General features: G+C 40.2%; 1 protein-coding gene across 7 annotated transcripts in view; it reads left to right on the top strand.

Moving 5' to 3' along the window:
* Positions 1-18,381, top strand: part of NEXN (nexilin F-actin binding protein) — a 353,325-nt gene that overhangs the window by 151,263 nt on the left and 183,681 nt on the right. For 5 of the 7 annotated variants that reach the window (XM_069232240.1, XM_069232241.1, XM_069232242.1 and 2 more), the window contains exons 3-5: positions 7,033-7,224; positions 16,555-16,636; positions 16,723-16,871. In XM_069232240.1, coding sequence (XP_069088341.1) covers positions 7,033-7,224; positions 16,555-16,636; positions 16,723-16,871 — 423 coding nt within the window. The remainder of the gene's footprint in view (positions 1-7,032; positions 7,225-16,554; positions 16,637-16,722; positions 16,872-18,381) is intronic. The other 2 variants (XM_069232244.1, XM_069232243.1) reach the window with 1 other exon arrangement.

Below are 18,381 nucleotides of genomic sequence, written 5' to 3'. Positions count from 1 at the left end.
GCCGAGGTCAGCACACCCTTGTTAACGTGTGACAACGCAAATGATATCTTTGCAAAGTCTTGAAAAAATACTTAAGGTCTTGCTAAAAAGTATAGCTCACAATGAGCCAAAAAACTTCAGAATTTATGGGGATCCAATTCAAACATTTCCGGAGCTGGTAACATAAACTTGTTAGGAACAGTAGCTAGTGGGTCATGCATGCTATTGGTATCAGGTGGATTAATAGCACCTGACAAAGGGGTTGGAGCAGAGGGGTGAAAGACATCTGATTTAATCATTTTAATTTAAGGGTGTTTTCTTGGTGTCTTACTGCTAACTCTTGGTGCATTTTGGAAATGGCTTGCATCAACATCTGAATAGAGTTTTCAGATGCATCCATTAGGCATAGTAAAATGTCAGGTTCTGAAGTTGTAGACATCTGAAAGCCTCTGCTGTTCCTGAATAACAAGTTACTTACCTTAGGTAACGCTTTTTCTGGTGGATACTGTAATCACAGAACACTCACTTGTAGAATATCCCTAAGAGGCAGACCGGATCAGGAAGATTTAAATAGCATTGTTCCTGAGATACGGTAGATAGCACCATGTAGCTCTGTGGTGACTGCATATAAGCACCACCACTCACGTTAATGTCAGTATTTTTCTTAAGTCTGTCCCTGCCTGTATGCTCTGAGCCCCCAAAAAAATCAGATGTACCAGTGTGCAGACCTCTAATTTGGGACCTTTTTAGATGGGAAAAAGAGGTCATTTCACAGAATGGGGAGGAACGAGGGCAGTTCAGAATCTGTGATTAATTTAAAGAGAGTATCACCAGAAGAAGTGTTCCCAAACGTAAGTAATTTGTTTTTCTGATGGATACATTTAACCACATAATCCTCAGCTTTACAATAGACACCAAAGCAATACCTTCCCTGATGGTCGGTCTGTGGGATGGCTCCTACCAAAAAGTCTTGCAGGACCTAATGGGTGAAATGCCCTTGCCAGTCAGATTCTGCTGTCAAGGTAGTAGTGCTTCATGAATGTGTATGCTTATGCCCAGTTGCGGTCTGATGAATATGAAGGATAAGCACTCCATGTGCAGGGCAGTAGTAGCAGCCTTGGCCCCGGTGGAACTGAACTTCAAACCCGCCAGAGCCTGCATGTTGGCTGGTACATTTTAGATCTTAATGTAGAGGGCTACCTACTTTGACAAATTCCTTTTCTGCACTGCCTTGCCTTTCCTTTCCTCCAGAGAGCACCACAAAGAGCTGATCATTTACCCGACGGTCTTTGGAGAGATCGATGTAAAAGAATAAAGCTTTTTTGGGGTCCAGCTGGTGGTTGTTGTCCTCCTTTTTTGGGTGAGGCAGAGCAAAGAATGTTAAAAGTGTTATGAATTGTCGTGAAAATCAGTTATGACTTTTGTTGAAAAGGCTGCGCAGGTCCACAAGTCCACTTTTTCTGAAAAAACAGTGGTGATGTGCAGTTGCATCTAGAGAGCTTAGAGTTCACTCATGCAATGAGCCAAAATCACTTTGATCAGAACACAGTCTTCAGAGTAAGGAGGCATTGTGGGTGGTTGTGAATTGGTTTGAAATGCGTGCATGAGGAAAATGAGGATCAAATTAAAATCCACCTGTGGCATTACAAAGGGAATGGGAGGAAAGAAATTAGTCAAACATTTTAGAAACTTCATCACAACAGGTGATTTGAACAAGAATGGCTTGTCTTCAAAACAAAAAAAATGCCAAGGAGGACTGATTACCTTATACCTAACAGTTCTGCCTAACTGGATCAAAATTGCGGGTGTCATAACAAACAACAAATTTGTCCCAGTAGCTTGTGTAAATAGATTTTGTTGAGGAATGCTTGACAGCTAGGATGACATCCACAACTTCTAGAGTAAGATTAAACCCAGTCAATTATTGCAGCTCAATCTTCATATATGGAGGTGCAGATTGTGCAGGATTGGGTAAAGGACTCTGTCCTGATGCTGTGACAGGAGATCCTGCAGAAGCGGTAGGCCTTATCAGAGGACCGACGCTCATGACCGGAAGTTCCAGGTACCGCACTCTCCTTGCCCAATCCAGAGCCATTAGTCATTCCTGATCTCAGGACAGTAGGGACAAGGGTGGAAAGACTAACAAGACTCTTGTGCTGCACTCTACCCAGAAAGCTTCTCTGAGAGAGAGCCTTCTTGGAAACTCCAGCATGCAAAAGTTTTCATACTACTCATTCTCGATGGTGGGGAACAGATATAGCCAAGGTACTCTCCTTTGCTGGAAGATGTCCTGTGCCCCCTCTGGATGTATCTGCCATTTGTGATGCTCAAGGCTCCACCATTTGAGTTAATTCACCCAGGCATTCCATGATCCCTCTAGTTGGTTCACAACCAGAAAATGCCCTCACACTCCAGCCAGCTCAAGAGATGGAGTGCCTCCAGGCATATGACCCAGGCTCCAACCCACCATGCCTATTGCAGTACCATATGGCAGTAGTGTTGTCCATCAGTACCTGAGCAAGGTGAATGGCCCACAGCTCCAACAGGCTGATGTAGGTGTGGGCCTCACTAAGAAACTAAAGTCCACTGATCTCCACCTGTCCCAGATGATATCCCTATCCTAGCACTGATATGCCCATGGCCACTGCCTGGTCTGTGGAAGGTGGGCAGAGGGGCCTGCCACTACTCTAGTTGTGACCCAGAAGTCACCACTGCATATCATAGCCTCCAAAATCTGGATGGAGTCCACAGGTTCTCCTCATGCTGCACCTACTGAGACTTAAGGTCCAAGAGCAGAGCCTGCATATGCCACCTGACATAGTCGACCCGCAGGATTAAGGAGGTTGAGAGACCCAGAAGCCTCAGAGCCACTCTCACAGAGATCCAGGACCATGGCTGAAACAAGGCTGAAACATTGTGGTCATAGTCTGAATCTTCAGTACTTATTGTGATTGAGGAAAGACCTGAAACTGCACCATATTTAGGGTGGCTTCAGCACATTGATAGTGAACCCCAACAATGTAAGGAGGTTAGCCTTTATCTGGAGATGATCTAGGACTGACTTTGGTGAGCTCGGCTTCAACAGACAGTTGTAGATGTAGGTGAAAACTGGAATTTCCAATCCAAAGGTATGTTGCAACCACTGGAACACTTTTGTGAACAGCCTAGTACCTGAAGGGCACTTGTGAGGCAGAAGAGGAGAATGGCAAATTACAAATGTTCCTGGCCACCCTTGAATTGCAAAGTCCATCTGTGGGATTGTCAACAGGTGCATGAAAGCATGAGGCATGAAGGTCCAAAGCCAGCAACCAGTTGCCTGGACCTAGGACAGACAGGACCTGAGCCAATGTGAGCATCTTGAATTTTTCTTTCTGTATGAAGGCATTCAGACAGAGGAGATCTAAAATATGATGAAGGTCTCTGTTCTTTTTTGGTACAAGGAAATAGCAGGAGTAATATCCAATTCCTAGTTCCAGCGCCAGAACCCACTCTATGGCTCCTTTGGCGAAAACAGCCTGCACTTCCTTGAGCAAGATTTACAGCTGCTCCTTTAAAAGATGCTCTGATGTGAGTGGGAGGTGCTGTGGGCCTAAGAAGAAGGGCAGGCCATCGCCTCATTGAAAAATCTGAAAATGAGTTGGATGTTATCTGTTGCTACCCCAAGAGGAAATGTCTGATTCTTCCTCCCACAGGGTAGTAGTGTGCCACAATGGGTAAACTAAAGTGGCTTGGAGGCAGCACTGCCCTTGGTAGCCTGTGCATTGTCTGCTTGATCCCTGTCCCAGCACAAAAAGGTCGGGGTTGCCTGTTGTAGAGGCAGTAGGCATTGGCATTGTCAGCATGCCAGCCCTCTGGAGTGACCTTGAAAGGGACAAAACTGTTAAGAATACTATCTTGAAGGGTATAAATGCTTAAGGAACGCACCATGGACCAGTCTTCTTTAAAGTATTGCAGTGCTGAAGCAGCCTTCTTACTAAACAAGCAAGATCCATCGAATGGCATGTTCAACCGAGAGTCTTGTTCATCCCCAGAGGAGCAAGTGGAATCTCATCCAAGCGTGCCATTGAAGCTGCATACTAGTGCCAATTGCCCTGTCCAAGCAGTCTGTAGTGTCCAGCCCAGAGGGAATAATATATTTTGCAGTATTTGGACCATCCTGGTTGTTATGAGAAAAGTTGGCCTGAAATACCATCAGCTATGCCCCATTAATAATGGCTACTTCTACCCAGCAAACATTGACTGACTGGAAGGTTAGTCTTGCTGAGCAAAGCATCCTGTTTCCGAGTGTCTCCATTTAAAAAAAATCTCTGTCTGGGGGAGTCATAAAGAAGAAACTAGGGCTCACCCTACTAGTAGAAGACTGAACTCCCTGGTGTAAGGTGCTGCATCAAAAAAATCAAGGTCGTCTGGCACCACCCTGTGGCATCTGGCAGCCTACCTGTTCACTGGTGAACAGATACTCTTGCCTTCATTAAATGGAAGTAAGTATTCAGAGTTTGAGAAACCTCTATCAGTTAGTTTTTGACTGCCATAGTAGGAAGTTGGAATTTCAACATCTTCACTACTCATCTCATTACCATGGCAAAGGAGCCACTATCTTATGTTGATGGACCAGGGTAGGTGGAAGGAACACCAACCAAGTTTCCGGGCATGTGCTCAACTAACTCCTTCCACCAAGTCCAGATATCAATATTCATCATCATAGTGTGAGGGGAAATAGTCCTCTTCATCTTCATTGTCTTCTCAAAAAGCTGGGTGGCTTTGATCAGAGTCTGAACCAAAAAGTTGCTGGAGTATTTTTTCTGTGATCTTAGCAGTGAGAGGAAGCAGGGAATGGGCTGGTAATTGGAAGGCAATAACAGATCAGTGGCTGTTTTTTAAATGAGGATCACCTGAGCATGCTTCTAGTAGTCAGAGATGTTATACCTCTGAATGGATGTACTACAGAGCTCTGTAAAATGTCACCCCAGCAGATTAGCAATTTGTATTAAAGTTCGTACGAAGACAGGGGTTACGAGTGGAACCATATTTCATGGAAAGGACATCATTCACTTCTACTTATAAGCACTCCTGGAAAGAAGTGAGGATAGTCATATTATATGATTTCGAAGTGAAATACTGGTCTGGGCTTCTAACATCATGTGGCAAGAAGGCACAGATGTATCTGATTTTCTTTAAGAAATTGAAGGTAGGGTGTCACAGAATATTTAGGTATCAGGTGTAAAATGGGAGCAGACTTTAGGATTAGCAGGAGACTTAACTATCTTAAGCATTTCTCTTGCCGAGTTTGTGGTTTTGTCAATTTTATTCCTGTAGAATGAGAGTCCCACCTCTCAAATATGCCTGTGCTAATACAAAATGGTCATTTTATACTTATTTTTATCTTTTGTGGTCAGACAGGCTGGAATAGTGCTACGAGATTGCACTTGGCTCCCTTAGTGCACATTCCGAGGGTGCTTGGCAGGGGGGCCCCTGCACTGCCCATGCCCCTGTGACCCCGGTACTTGTTCTCTGCCAGTCTTTTCATGGTGGGGAAACCACCACATCCACGGCAGTCCGACCGATACCGCAAGGCTGGTGGTCCTATGACCGCTGTCCTCGTAATGAGGCCCTAAGTCAGAATGTATTGGAGTTAGAGTGCTCTCTCTCAAAGAAAGGTTCTCTCCCTGTCTAGTCTGAAGACACACTTTTATAACATTGTATACTGCAAGAAATTATAAAACTTGGGTAAATAATCTTCAGCTTTGTAAAATAAGAGCCTGATGTCTTCATGAGAACAGGACCGCTTCTGCCGACTTTGCAAGTTTCAACAAAGAACATTCTAAACTCAAAATACATTTAATTACTATCTAAAGCAGTATGGAACCTTCTGGTTTCTTCTCACCATTTGATGTCTATAAGGGAGAAAACAAGTCAAGGTAAGCTCAATACAATTTGAAATTATCTCACTTCCACTACCATACAATTTTCTAACAGTGCCTGTTCATAAAGAAACAGTTTTAAGATTAATCTAGCCTTGAGGTAATTCATCTTATCGGTTAAATGGTCAGGAAGCAGAGTTTTAACACTCTCATTTTAGTTGTTACCATCGGATATTTGCGTAAGGAAATGTTATACTTATGACCATGACACAGGTCAAAGCAAACACAAAGAAAAGAAAGAAAGAAGAGAAGGAAATAAGAATTTGTCTATGTCAGTAGTTCAAACAGAGTGCACAATCTCTATGTAGACTTTCAAAGGAAAAACATGTTTAAAGCAGTGTTTAGTTGAGGCGTACAAATCATTCTCATGCAGGTTAATAATAATGTATTTTTGATCTGTAAATGCTCCAGCAGGATCTTCCACAGAATGGCATTGTTGCTGGTGTACCTTGTTGTTGGATAAAAAGAACAGAACACTTTCAGTAGACAAAATAAATTGTGTATTCCGTCCTTCTATGCACACCTTAGAATCCTTCTTTACATCATCAAAAGAGAAACTCTGCCCACTAATATGGCAGACAAAAAAAGAGTATCAAAATGATATTCTGTGTAATGCACTGAAATGAAAAACGTGCTTATGTTGAAGGGGAATTGATAAATAGTGTGCTTACGACATGCTTCCACCTGTTTGTTTGTTGACTTATATCAAAGTCCCAAGGTCTCTTGGAGATATGAAACTGTACCTGTAATCTGTGGTTCCATTGATGTCAAGACATGTCAGATACTCGTCTTTTCATATATTACAGATAAATACAGAAAATTATGTAAAGTTGTGATTGTAAACACTCACTCCCATTATCTGAAAACTACAGTGACTTGTTAATTTATTTTTGGGCACAACAGATTTTTCCCCAAAAAGACATAGAAACTGTTGTACTCATGAATCTTGTATTGACGTATACAGATAATAATAATGCTTACTGACAGAATTCATGGATAGTTATTATTTTCTTTTCTTTTACCTTTTACTCACATTTCCATACTATTAACACCCTCTGTTTTCTTGCATCCCTGAAATGGTATCATCTTTCTTTTCTTTTCTCTTCTTTTTCTTTATCCGCATCCCACAAAGATTCTGCTTTCCACATCTAAGCCTATCCAAAAAACCTATGTGCCGAAACTTGGCAAGGGTGAGGTAAAGAATAAATTTGAAGTCATGCAGAAAGCAAGGGAAGAAAGGAATCAAAGGCGATCTACTGAAGAAAAGCAGAGAAGAAAAGAACAATATATTAGAGAAAGAGAATGGAACAGGAGAAAACAGGAGGTCATTTTTCTTTTCTACTACTACTTTCTGTATTCTAAATGGAAGAACATTTACAAAAATGATTGATGAATGTCTTAAAAACTGCAAAACCTAACAGTTATTAATGGAGGTGGTCTATTTATACGATTATGAATTGATATTATATTATTCTACAAGGCTATGTGATATTAAAGAAAAGCATGATTTATAGATACAGGTTTACCTTTGCAAATGCATTAAAATTCTCACTGATGTAAAACACATCCCAAATCACACCGCACATCAGGAAGCTTCATTGGCTCCCCATTCATAAGCACAGCCACTTCAAACCTCTCAGACACACATAAAAAGCCCAACACAACACAGGACCAGAATACTTTAACAGCAGCATACACTTTCACCAACTCACCAAGTACCTGCCTATTCTCTGCCTCACTATCAATCACTCACATTCCCTGCATCTGCAAAAGCAAAAGTGGAGGTCGCTCATTCACCTACATCACACCCAAGACAGGGAACAAACTCACTCGACACATCAGATCCTCCTTCTCACTCCTTGATTTTGCAAGAAGCTGAAGACCTGGCTCTTCGAATAAGTATTGGGGGTCCACACACCAACACACCTGTACAAGTGTCTGGATACTCTCTTGGGTGATTAGTGTGCTATACAAATCAATATAACATAACAGACATAATATAGAAATGGTGACAAGGAAGATAGAGGATTTGGAGCAGTTATTTTAAGTTATGTGGAATTTATTAAGCACAGCAAGCCAGTTGCTCTGTGTCGTTAGTCCATACTAAAGCATAGCTATCTTGCAAATGTAATAGGATGTTTAGAATCAGAAAAAGGTGTAGGGTCTTTATGACTTTTCTGTTTGTGAAATGCTCAAGAATGGTATTGATGTGGAATGGGATATGACCCTACAGCATTGCAACCAGTACTGAAAAATGTGTGCATACCTAAAGTGGCAGAGACAGAAAAGATCAAGGAATGCGGCGGCGCTTAGGTTGCGGATATCCTGATTCGATACTGTGAGCTGTACTAGAAATAATGCTGTGGATCAAACAAATGGCTTTGCATTTCACTCTATGTTTTATTGGCAGCAAGTGTAGCAATTTCAGAGTTGCTCTTAAAGAGTATGGCAGTGTCATTCAAAAGCCTCTAAAGTTGATGTATTAATTAGGTTTGGATTCTTCTGCACATATCAATCTTAAAATGAAAACCTGAATACACAAGGGCAAATTAAGCTACTGCTGTCTGAAGTAATACATGGAATTAATTTCAGGGGTTTCAGAACAAAACTTTAACCACCACAGCTAAGTGTGAGTCAAAGGAGCATATTGCACCCATTGTAACACCAAAGATTTCACTAGGTCTACCAGGGAGGGTCAGAATCCAACTCTGACAATAAATAATCTTCTCGGAAAGTCTGCATCATGAGACAGTTCAAATAGGGACTAAGTATGTGGATAAAAAGAAAGGCAGATAGGTCAATAGAGAGCTAAATATATTTTGTAGGTAGCAATGTAATTTGAGGAGAAAGTTGTAATTGTGAATTGTGCCAATTCCAAGGTGGTGAAGCAGAGGAAAAACATGGAGACATTATGAGATTGCTAATAAAAGTGAACAGTAACTGGAAAAGTCAAATATAGAGTTTTGAAAGAGTTCTGTCAGCTCTAGGAAACCTTTGCTGTCAGGTACTGTTTAATAAGAATCAAACAACAAATTAAATCGTAAAGACAGTAAGATTGATCTAGCACAGATGTCTGTGTCTGTAAGTCTTGATCTTTTAGGAAAAATAACTTTATCAGTTCTATATCTACAGCTCTGAATTTCTTTGCTCCAGAAGGATGCGTTCTACTCCTCTATGTCTCACACAATGGCATCTATCTAGCAAATGACCATATAAGTTTACAACCATTATAACTGAACCTCTGAGTGCTTTTAAAACGGGCTATATGCCTTTTGGACAGTACATATTCTATCTCAAATGCCCTAAATTTGGACATGCTCTTTCTTTGAATGTGATTTCTGTTATAAAGTAAGTCAGAAGTATATCTAGTACAAATGTTTCTCAAAAGTATATTAGTTCCAAATAAAATGACAGAAATTGAATCCTTCTGCAAGTATTATATGTACAGCTTCTTGCCAGCTATAAGGAGCAGCACTGTTCATGAAAATATTATACTGATATTTCAAAATATAAATAAAAGAACTGGGTGATTCAAGATCCTGAAAGGGGATAAAAAAAGGAAGTGATAATTTATAGCAAAGTGTCAACTCGGGGAACTTACCAATAACAATCTTAAGCACTGTTTTATGAACTTACAGACTCAAAGGTTCTTGCCAAATGAGAAATAGTTTCAGCAATGCTAATCTAAAAATTGAGGAACAAGCAAAACCCTAGTATGTGCCTGGAACTATATAGGATGCCATACATATGTTACAGCTGTGAGTGCTGTAATTAGTTCAGGTACTCAGTATTTACTACATCACTAAGAACAGAGATCTACTTAAAATGAGAAATAGACAGTGTTTGAATCAGTAAAGTAGACCCTATCTGTAAAGGTTTTAAACAGAAAAGTATTGATTCTGAAATTATGTTAAATCATTTTCAACAGTAAACTCATTCTTGATTGCATTATTTTGGCAATCAAATTCAGTTATTACACATCGCAAACTTGTACAATTACTGGTTTGAAAAGGAAAATAGAGCACTATTCAAACATCCTACTGCTGTCTACTGTCCTACTACATGTAAAGCAGTGACATTTTCTCTTGACTACTTAAATATAAATCCTGTTTCTCCCAGATGTCTTAACATTTCTGTTCTCAATTAATTCAAACTTGAAAATTATTTTCAAAATGTATTGCTTGTCCATTTTGATAGAATTGCAGTTTTTTCATTTATCTGTCAATTAAGGATAAATCCATTAATAACCAAACACTAAATCTTTCCACAATAACCTACCCCCACTTCAACTCCTAGAAGTCCTGGGCACATTGTCTCCACATTTGTTTGGATCTTTCTAATCAGTATCTTGGCAATCTTGGGAAAACAGCTTACCAAAACCTGTATATGCTTTTACAAATCATATGGTCTGACCTCTGATTTGGACTGAACAGCATGTCAGATTTAAAGTACAGAACAAACCTTTAATGTGGTAGCTTTTAATGTCGTAGGTGTATAAGATACTCTCCATATATTACATTTTGAATATGTCAGTAATTTAAACTTAGGAAAATGGAAATAATTGTTTCATCTCTGCGGAATTGATGGTGGTCCCACATTCAACTATTTTTAAATTCTACAGTATTCAATGGTAAATAGATAAAGAAATGTTTTGGACAATCATAGTTTTAAAAACATTCTTCCAAATCCTGGTATGCTGTCTCACATATTTTGATTAAACTGGCAACTGCTTAGTTTCAAGTACTTTAAAAAATATTCATGCTGGATTAAGTTAAAGTCAGCTTCACTTTTTGTTTATAATTGTGATACCTCAGAATGCATACTATAGTTTCTCCAGAGAGCTGTGCAAGTGTTTCTCTTCAAAAGTGATGAATTACCATGTTAAACACAAGCCTTAAATATTTTTAATGTGATTTTGCTGAAAGAGTATATGGATTTGAAACTTGAATAAATACATTTTGAAATTCACCAGGAGCTGTTATCAAGCAGATACTGAAATAATCATACACCATGCCAATAGCTGGGTCCATCAGCCTTCTACCATACAGTGTCACTACTGCTATAACATTCTTAAAGCGCTGGTAAAGGCATCAACATCACCCACCCTTCACTTGTTGGGTACATTTATTACCGTCTTTTGGTGTCCCTCCTAAATAAAAGAAACTATAATACAGGCGATTTATCCAAAAATGGTGATAGAAAAGATATATCATGGCTTAAAGTAAACTAGTAGCTGAGGTCCCATTGCCATTTTTATGAAATGATTCTCCTTAGATAGAGGCATATTTCTCCAGAACACCATTGGCCTGATTTTATTCACTATTATCCTAAATCATTTGTACCACCCAAAGGCCTAGGTATCTTTCCAATTTGTATTTTCTGTATTTCTAATATAACATTGACTTTTCTGTATATTGAACTCACTACCGCTTTGCTCAGTACTTTGAACAATATTAGAAAATTAGTAACTTATATATATATATATATATATATATATATATATATATATATATATATATATATATATATACACACACACACATATATATATGTGTATGTATATTATATATATATATATGTTTTAAAACATTTTGTAAATGTGAAGAAATTTAAAATTGGTGACTGAAAATTAAGTTGGCATCCTTATCTTGATTCATGGGAGCAGTGCAAGTACAGCTAGTGGAATCTAGTGAGACGACTGTTGCCCTTAATTGAAGCCAACAAAAAGAAAGCATCCAATAAGACAAAGTGATGTGCTAGAATATGGAATATTCTATCATCCTTTCAAAATGAAATTAATATAAATTTGAAATTAAACTAATTATATTATTTATATATATATATTTACACAGACACTTAAGGAATCAAAGGATAAAGGGGGTCATTACAACCCTGGAGGATGGCGGAGAAGCGGCGGTCTTACCTCCAACAGGCTGGCGGTAAAAAGTTTGCAATTGTGACCATGGCGGTTACCACCATGGTCATCCGCCACTTCTCCGTTCCGCCCGCTGGGCTGGAGACCTGGGTCTCCAGCCCAGCGGTCATCACAAAACCGCCAGCGGTATTTTGACCCGGCTGACTGCCATGGATTTCATGGGGTTTTGAACCGCCATGAAATCCATGGTCGTAAGCACTATCAGTGCCAGGGAATTCCTTCCCTGGCACTGATAGGGGTCTCCCCCACCCAAGTACTTCCCCTACAACCCCACCACCCCTGCCACCCCCCAAAGGTGGCAGGAACCCCCTCCCCACCTCAACCCCAACATCACATCACACATACACAGCCGACACGCACGCAGGCACCACAAACACACATACCCGCACACACATCAACATACATGCGAACAGCCACACACACAGTCATACATGCACACCCACATTCAGACATACACGCACACATCCATACAGACATACATACAGACATACACGCACTCATTTCCAAACACACAACACCCCCGCAAGCATACACGCACTCACACACCCCCTCTACATGCACACACGCACACCCCCGTGCACCCACACAACACACAACACCCCCCCACCCCCTCCCCTAACGGACGATCAACTTACCTGGTCCGTTGATCCTCCGGGAGGGGATGGGATCCATGGGGGCAGCTCTGCCGCCACCACACCGTCAACAGAACACAGCCACGCCGAATCACAGGACGTGATTCGGTGGGTGGTGTTCTGTTGACGTGGCGGTGGAGGTGGAGCAACCTCCACTTCCCCGCTGCCCGCCAGTATGGCTGCTGGCGGCTCTCCGTCCGAAAAAGGACGGAAAGCTGCCAGCAGTCATAATACGCCGAGCAGAAAACCGCCACCACTGGCGGTCTTCAGCACGGCGGTCCCTCGGCGGTCTTTTCAAAAGACCGCCGAGGTCAAAATGACCCCCAAAGTGATGTTATAGTTAGGTGAAAACTTCAGAGCCAAATGTAACGTTTTAAACAACAAAAAAAACACTGAAATTCACCAGTTATAGTTATCACTAGTAACTATAACTCCTGCTGCAAGGTAAGTCTTACACGCCATGCACAGTCTTGTCATCAATGATGTCATTTCACATGTTGCAGTGCTGCTTCAATGATGTCATAGAACATGTCATGAGTGATGTGATATGTGGGGAAATTAGCAGTTCGTGGCAAGGGTGCGAGTTATACCTACTTTGCTGCTTGCTGCTTCTGCTTGCTCCCACCAGGAGGGAGCAATCAGAGTTTCCCTGTCTTCTAGCTCTCGCCAGGCGATTAGCACATTTTGTTCCTTGCCCGAATTCCTGCAGGTAGGGAAAACCACTACATCAAATATCAAAAACAGGGCTCAGCACTCTGGGTGGAAAAGTCTCTGAAACTAAGAGGTTAACAAGCATTGCCAAAGCCAATAGCTCTCTTTTTTGGGACCTGTTGACTTTGCCAATGCTTTTTGGTGAGATACAAGAGCATTGATAAAAAGCTCAATGCTTTATGCCAATGGTATTTAGCACTGGCCAAAAAAAAAAATCCACAATGGTGCAGACACTGTTGATTGCTGTGCCATTCTGTAGGCGTGTGAATCCATAACTACGCATGAATGCTACTGGAGAATGATGCAGGTCCATTCATTTCATTGATCAATATAAGTTGGATGGGGGGTGCTATCTAGATCGGTCAATAAAAATAAACATTTTAAGTGTGTGAAAGTGCTTTTGTTTGAAGCGGAGCATCTGGCAGTAAACGAAAGCTGTAGGCCTTTATGAATAAAGGCCAAAAAATGTGAATGACCAAAAGGGAGGGGGGCAATCAAGGAGCAGGTGGTGAAAAAAATGCAGGGTGCTGGGGCGCAAAGCTAGGTGGGGGAGAAAGGTAAAAGCAGCACAGGATGGAAAGAGCAACATGGAGTGCAGTCAAGAGGGGCAATACGCAGATAAGAGAGAGAACAACACAGAGCACGTGGAAAGGGAAAGCACACAAGAGAGAGGGAGTCAGAGGTGTGCAAGATGTGGAGAACAGCACAGAGCCAGGAAGGGTGGCAGGTGGTTTGGAGAAGCCTATGAGCAATCCAAGTCAAGCAAAATGATATTAATGAGGCTGTGCTCCAGGGGACGGACAAACACAAGATGGTCAAGATGGAACCAGGAAGACAATTGAATAGGAAGCAAGCTATAAGAGAAACAATAAAGTCAACAAATGGTAAGCAGCTGGTGGGTTCTAAGTGCACAATAGGTCTTTCACAACCACCCAGCTAGTGCTGTCAGGTAAGAGAGATGTAAAAAATGAACCTTTGCTGCTGTCATCCTCTACCGCCTCACACAACCTTTGCACCACAGTGCAGAGGTTTGTGAATGATGTCTAGCATATGATTTGTACTGGAAGCATTCCTTCCTTTTACAAAATCATATGCCTAGATAAATTCCACGCTTTGGAGTCTGCTATACAGTGCACCACACATGCAATATGTGAAGTATTTTGAGAAAGAAAAACATTTCTATGAGTTAGCACCAGTAAAGCCCAGACTGTTTATTTTAGTAGATCAAGCTTTGCATCAAAAGTATGGGTGTTTCCGTTGATCCACCAATTTTGCAACTTATAAAGCTGCTTTGACACTAAGTGGTGCAAAGCAGTGCAAAATGCCATCTGTGCTGGGAATAGTGCAAAACAACTCCCACACTGGAAAGTAAAAACCCTTCCAAAATGTTGAGCCACTTTTTGTCACTTTGCACTGGCACAAATCATAATAAATCTACACTCCTATGCCTTAGTTTCTACTTGTTCAAATGTTCCTTCTATTCTTAAATTCATGGCTGTTAGCTACTCATGCCTGTTTTCAGTATTTTGTCTACATGGGAATCATTTGAATAAATGTATTTTTACAATTTGGAGACACAATCTTCGATTTCTTCTTATACAGAACAAATATATCATTCAAACCATTCAATGTGGCTCCTAGTACAACTTAGTCCCATGTACGTCTTTCAGAATATTAGGCAGAAGCAACCCCAAGCATATTTCTCCTTGTAAATTTTGATTGCTTCATCATCTAAGGACTCTTCCAAGCTGTCCTCCGTAGAGATATTTGCTGGTCCATCAAAGTGTTGTTTCACATAATCAGGGTCACTGGAATTAGGTGATTTGGCAGCCAGAGCATTTTCCCCATAATTATTGGTTTGCTGCAGGTGTCACATAATTCATGTGCTGCATAATTTGTAGATTGTAACAAAACAATGTTTTTAGGTTGAAAGGATGAAAAGCTACTCAAAAAAACCTCAACGTGTGTTGCTACGCAGTGGAAAGCAATTTGCAAAGGTTGATTGATTCCTTTACTGTTGCCTGTTGCTGTATTTGGGTGTTAGTCTAGTAATAAGGAGGTGTAAAATTTGCCAAGGTACTGGTAAAATAAAGTAATACTATCACAAGATGTACCGCATTACACCACATAGTTTGCCTTCTCTTCCCGCATAAGTTAGTCAGCCCTGGTGCATAGTTTGTTCATCCTAATGGTGCATAATTCCAGTGGCCTTGCATATAATGCATGCCTTCAATTGCTGGAGTGGCGAACAGAGGTCATTGTATATTGATGTTTCCTTTAACTAGTTATGCTCTAAAAATAAAACAATTCATAACTTCTTAAAACATTTATTTTGTTAAAAAACAGATACATTGTATTTTTATTGCTTGTTCAGAAAAAATGGAAATGGAAAATTATATTTTGGATGAGGCAACGGAATCGATGTTACAAGTGATGATATGAGATTTCGCAAAATGTTATACCTAACAAGATATTACTGCTTTAGTGAATAGTCTCTCTATAGCCTATTCTTTATGTGTTGGTTGTTGTATGTACCAGAGATGAGGCAGCAAAGCACATAGACAAGAGTCTTGTCCCCCCAAACCACTATGGGCAAAGATTTGTCAAGTTTTTAGCATGTAGTTGATTAGAACGTATTGTTAAAGGATTGATTATAGTGCATAGATCTATAAATTGTTGTTTATTGTACTGTATATTCTATAACACCTCTGGTACTTATTTAAAGTTCCAAAACCACACACAATGTGCAAAGTAATTCTGTTAAATGTGATGCTATTTTGTCTGTTTTGTAAAGAATAATCCTAGAGTTGTTTGTGTTATGCATTATGGAATGAGGAAGTACAGTGAGAATTCTATAGGTGAATATTTTAGAACATTTTGAAGTAGCCTGGGACATTTAATGTAGGCTCAATTGACCTGCTGCGATTTTCTGGCATATGGCCCTCTGCACAACCATCACATTACAATGCGCATGGTGAGGAGCTAATTGTTCACCACCATCTGTAATTTAACAACTGACAGCAGTTGCTGGTAGATTCGGGGTGCAATCTTTTTTTAAAGGTGTATTATTGTGCAAACTAATACATAAAGTAAGATTGTGGATTATGCCTAATGGGAATCCACCCATTAGCATTTAATCACAGGGGTTCAGCAAATCACTAAAACATGCCTAGTGTATTTTAGATGGCCCTTATGTAATGTTTCAATAGCTGTTAGCATTTATTTAGTGGCTCAATGCACTTTTGTTTATATTTCTGAATATGTCTCAAATCTATTTAGTCAACAACTTTGTTAGATGTTTTACAAAAATGCAAATGTATATTGCTTGTGTTTCCTTGGAAACAGTACTAATCTACTGTTGTTTTTAATTAAACAGATGAAAGAGCTGCTTGCTTCTGATGATGAAGAGGAAAATAAGACAAATAAAGTAGAAAAGGGGTTTGTTCCCAAGTTTACAGGTAGGGCATATTAAGAAATACGATTTCTAATTCAATGTCAAACTGCAGGGAAACAAAGTTGATTGCATTGTTTGTCTCATGTACAGGAACCGTTAAAGGGAAATTTGAAGTAATGGAAAAACAAAGACACGAAGAAGAAAAAAAAAGAATGGAAGAGGAAAGAAAACGCAGAGCTGAGCAAGATTTGATAGAGAGGCGGAAGATTCAGCGTGAACTGGCAAAGAAAGCAGAAATGGTAGGTCTACTCTTCCTTTAAACATAAGTAACTTAGGGATAATTCTTACATAATCAGATAAGGCAGACGAAGCACAAAAAAGCAGCATTGTACCCATTACAAATGAACTACTGCGTCTAAACAGAATGGTAACAATGGCCACAAACGATGTGCTTATAGGTTTTGCTGATTATATCAACAATCCAACTTCACCAGTAGTCGTGCAAAATACAGAGGGGTATTTGGGGCAGAGGCATTTGACCCTCACCCTTGCTGGTGGAGTTAAATGACACAGGAATGCTCACAGCCATTCTATGGAAGCCAGGATATTATTTGTCTAATGATGCCTAAAAAAAATCTGAGGTTGAAACCTGTGAGAGACCATTGAATGTAGGATCCATTGGCCTGCTGAGCTTTTCTGGCCTGGCATGTGGCCCTAGGCACAACCATCACATTACAATTCTCTTGGTGTGGAGCTAATAGTTTACCACCAGCCTTTTTGGAGTGGGCTGTAGATACACCGGAACTCAAAGGCCTTCAATTTAGCCTTATACCAGAGGTCTTTACTGGTTGCTAAAGGTCCTGAACCGAGTTATGGGCCCCAGACACAGGCAAGGGCCTATAACAAAGGTAAGGGCATTTAACAACTAGAGTAGCCCAAAGCAGAAAGGGCTACAAGGCTATTAGAACATTCCCCAACAGAAGGTAGAATGTTCTAACTTAAAAAGGCAGAAACACAAAGACACACATTCAAATGGTGGAGCAGAAGGCCTATAGCAGCCATTATTTGCCCTTAAGCACTTCACTGTCTCCAACGGAGAGCTCAACATTCCAATGCGCCATTGAAATTTATAATATGGTCACCCCAGCTCCAGGTAATAATGCCTTAGAGCTCTTTGCAAAATAGTCTCCTGTGTGTTTAAATTAATTACAGTGCCACACACTTCGCAGACTTAATTTTGATTGCTTACCTCTTTTCGTTTAAATAATTATATTTAATACACTGAGCCACTAATGCTGAGAAAGTTTGATAGTACAGCTCTTTAGATTAGGCACAGCAATTTCAGCAGATTTTGAGAGCTCAGTCTTTTTATATAGAATTCTTTTACAAACATGTGTTGGTGCTATGAAAATAGCAGGTATATTTACAAACAATACTTAGATCCAAACTGCAATATATTTTAGTATACATACTGTTGAGCAAAGGCATCCTTATTTGTAAATACTATAAAATAAAAGTAATCAACTCACCAACCCTCTACTGACATGATTTGATTACTGCGCTATTCTGTCACATCTCTCTTTCCCCTCTCAAAATGACTGAATACAACACCAAACTGGAAATGGAAGTCGTTAAATAAAAGCTTCACAATTTGAAACAATCCACTCGGAAAATTATAGATCCTCAGGCAGACAGTTTCAAAGGTTTACATGGGGTTTGCAGAGTCATATGCAAACTCATTGTAAAAAAATGATCGAGGAGAGACGTCCCCTCTAATATTTTAATGGTATGTTATTTTCAAACCTGACT

Source organism: Pleurodeles waltl, chromosome 4_2 (genome assembly GCF_031143425.1).
Source record: "Pleurodeles waltl isolate 20211129_DDA chromosome 4_2, aPleWal1.hap1.20221129, whole genome shotgun sequence".
NCBI classification, from domain to species: domain Eukaryota; kingdom Metazoa; phylum Chordata; class Amphibia; order Caudata; family Salamandridae; genus Pleurodeles; species Pleurodeles waltl.
The sequence above is the reverse complement of the archived record's forward strand: the minus strand, read 5'-3'. Positions and strand labels throughout refer to the sequence as shown.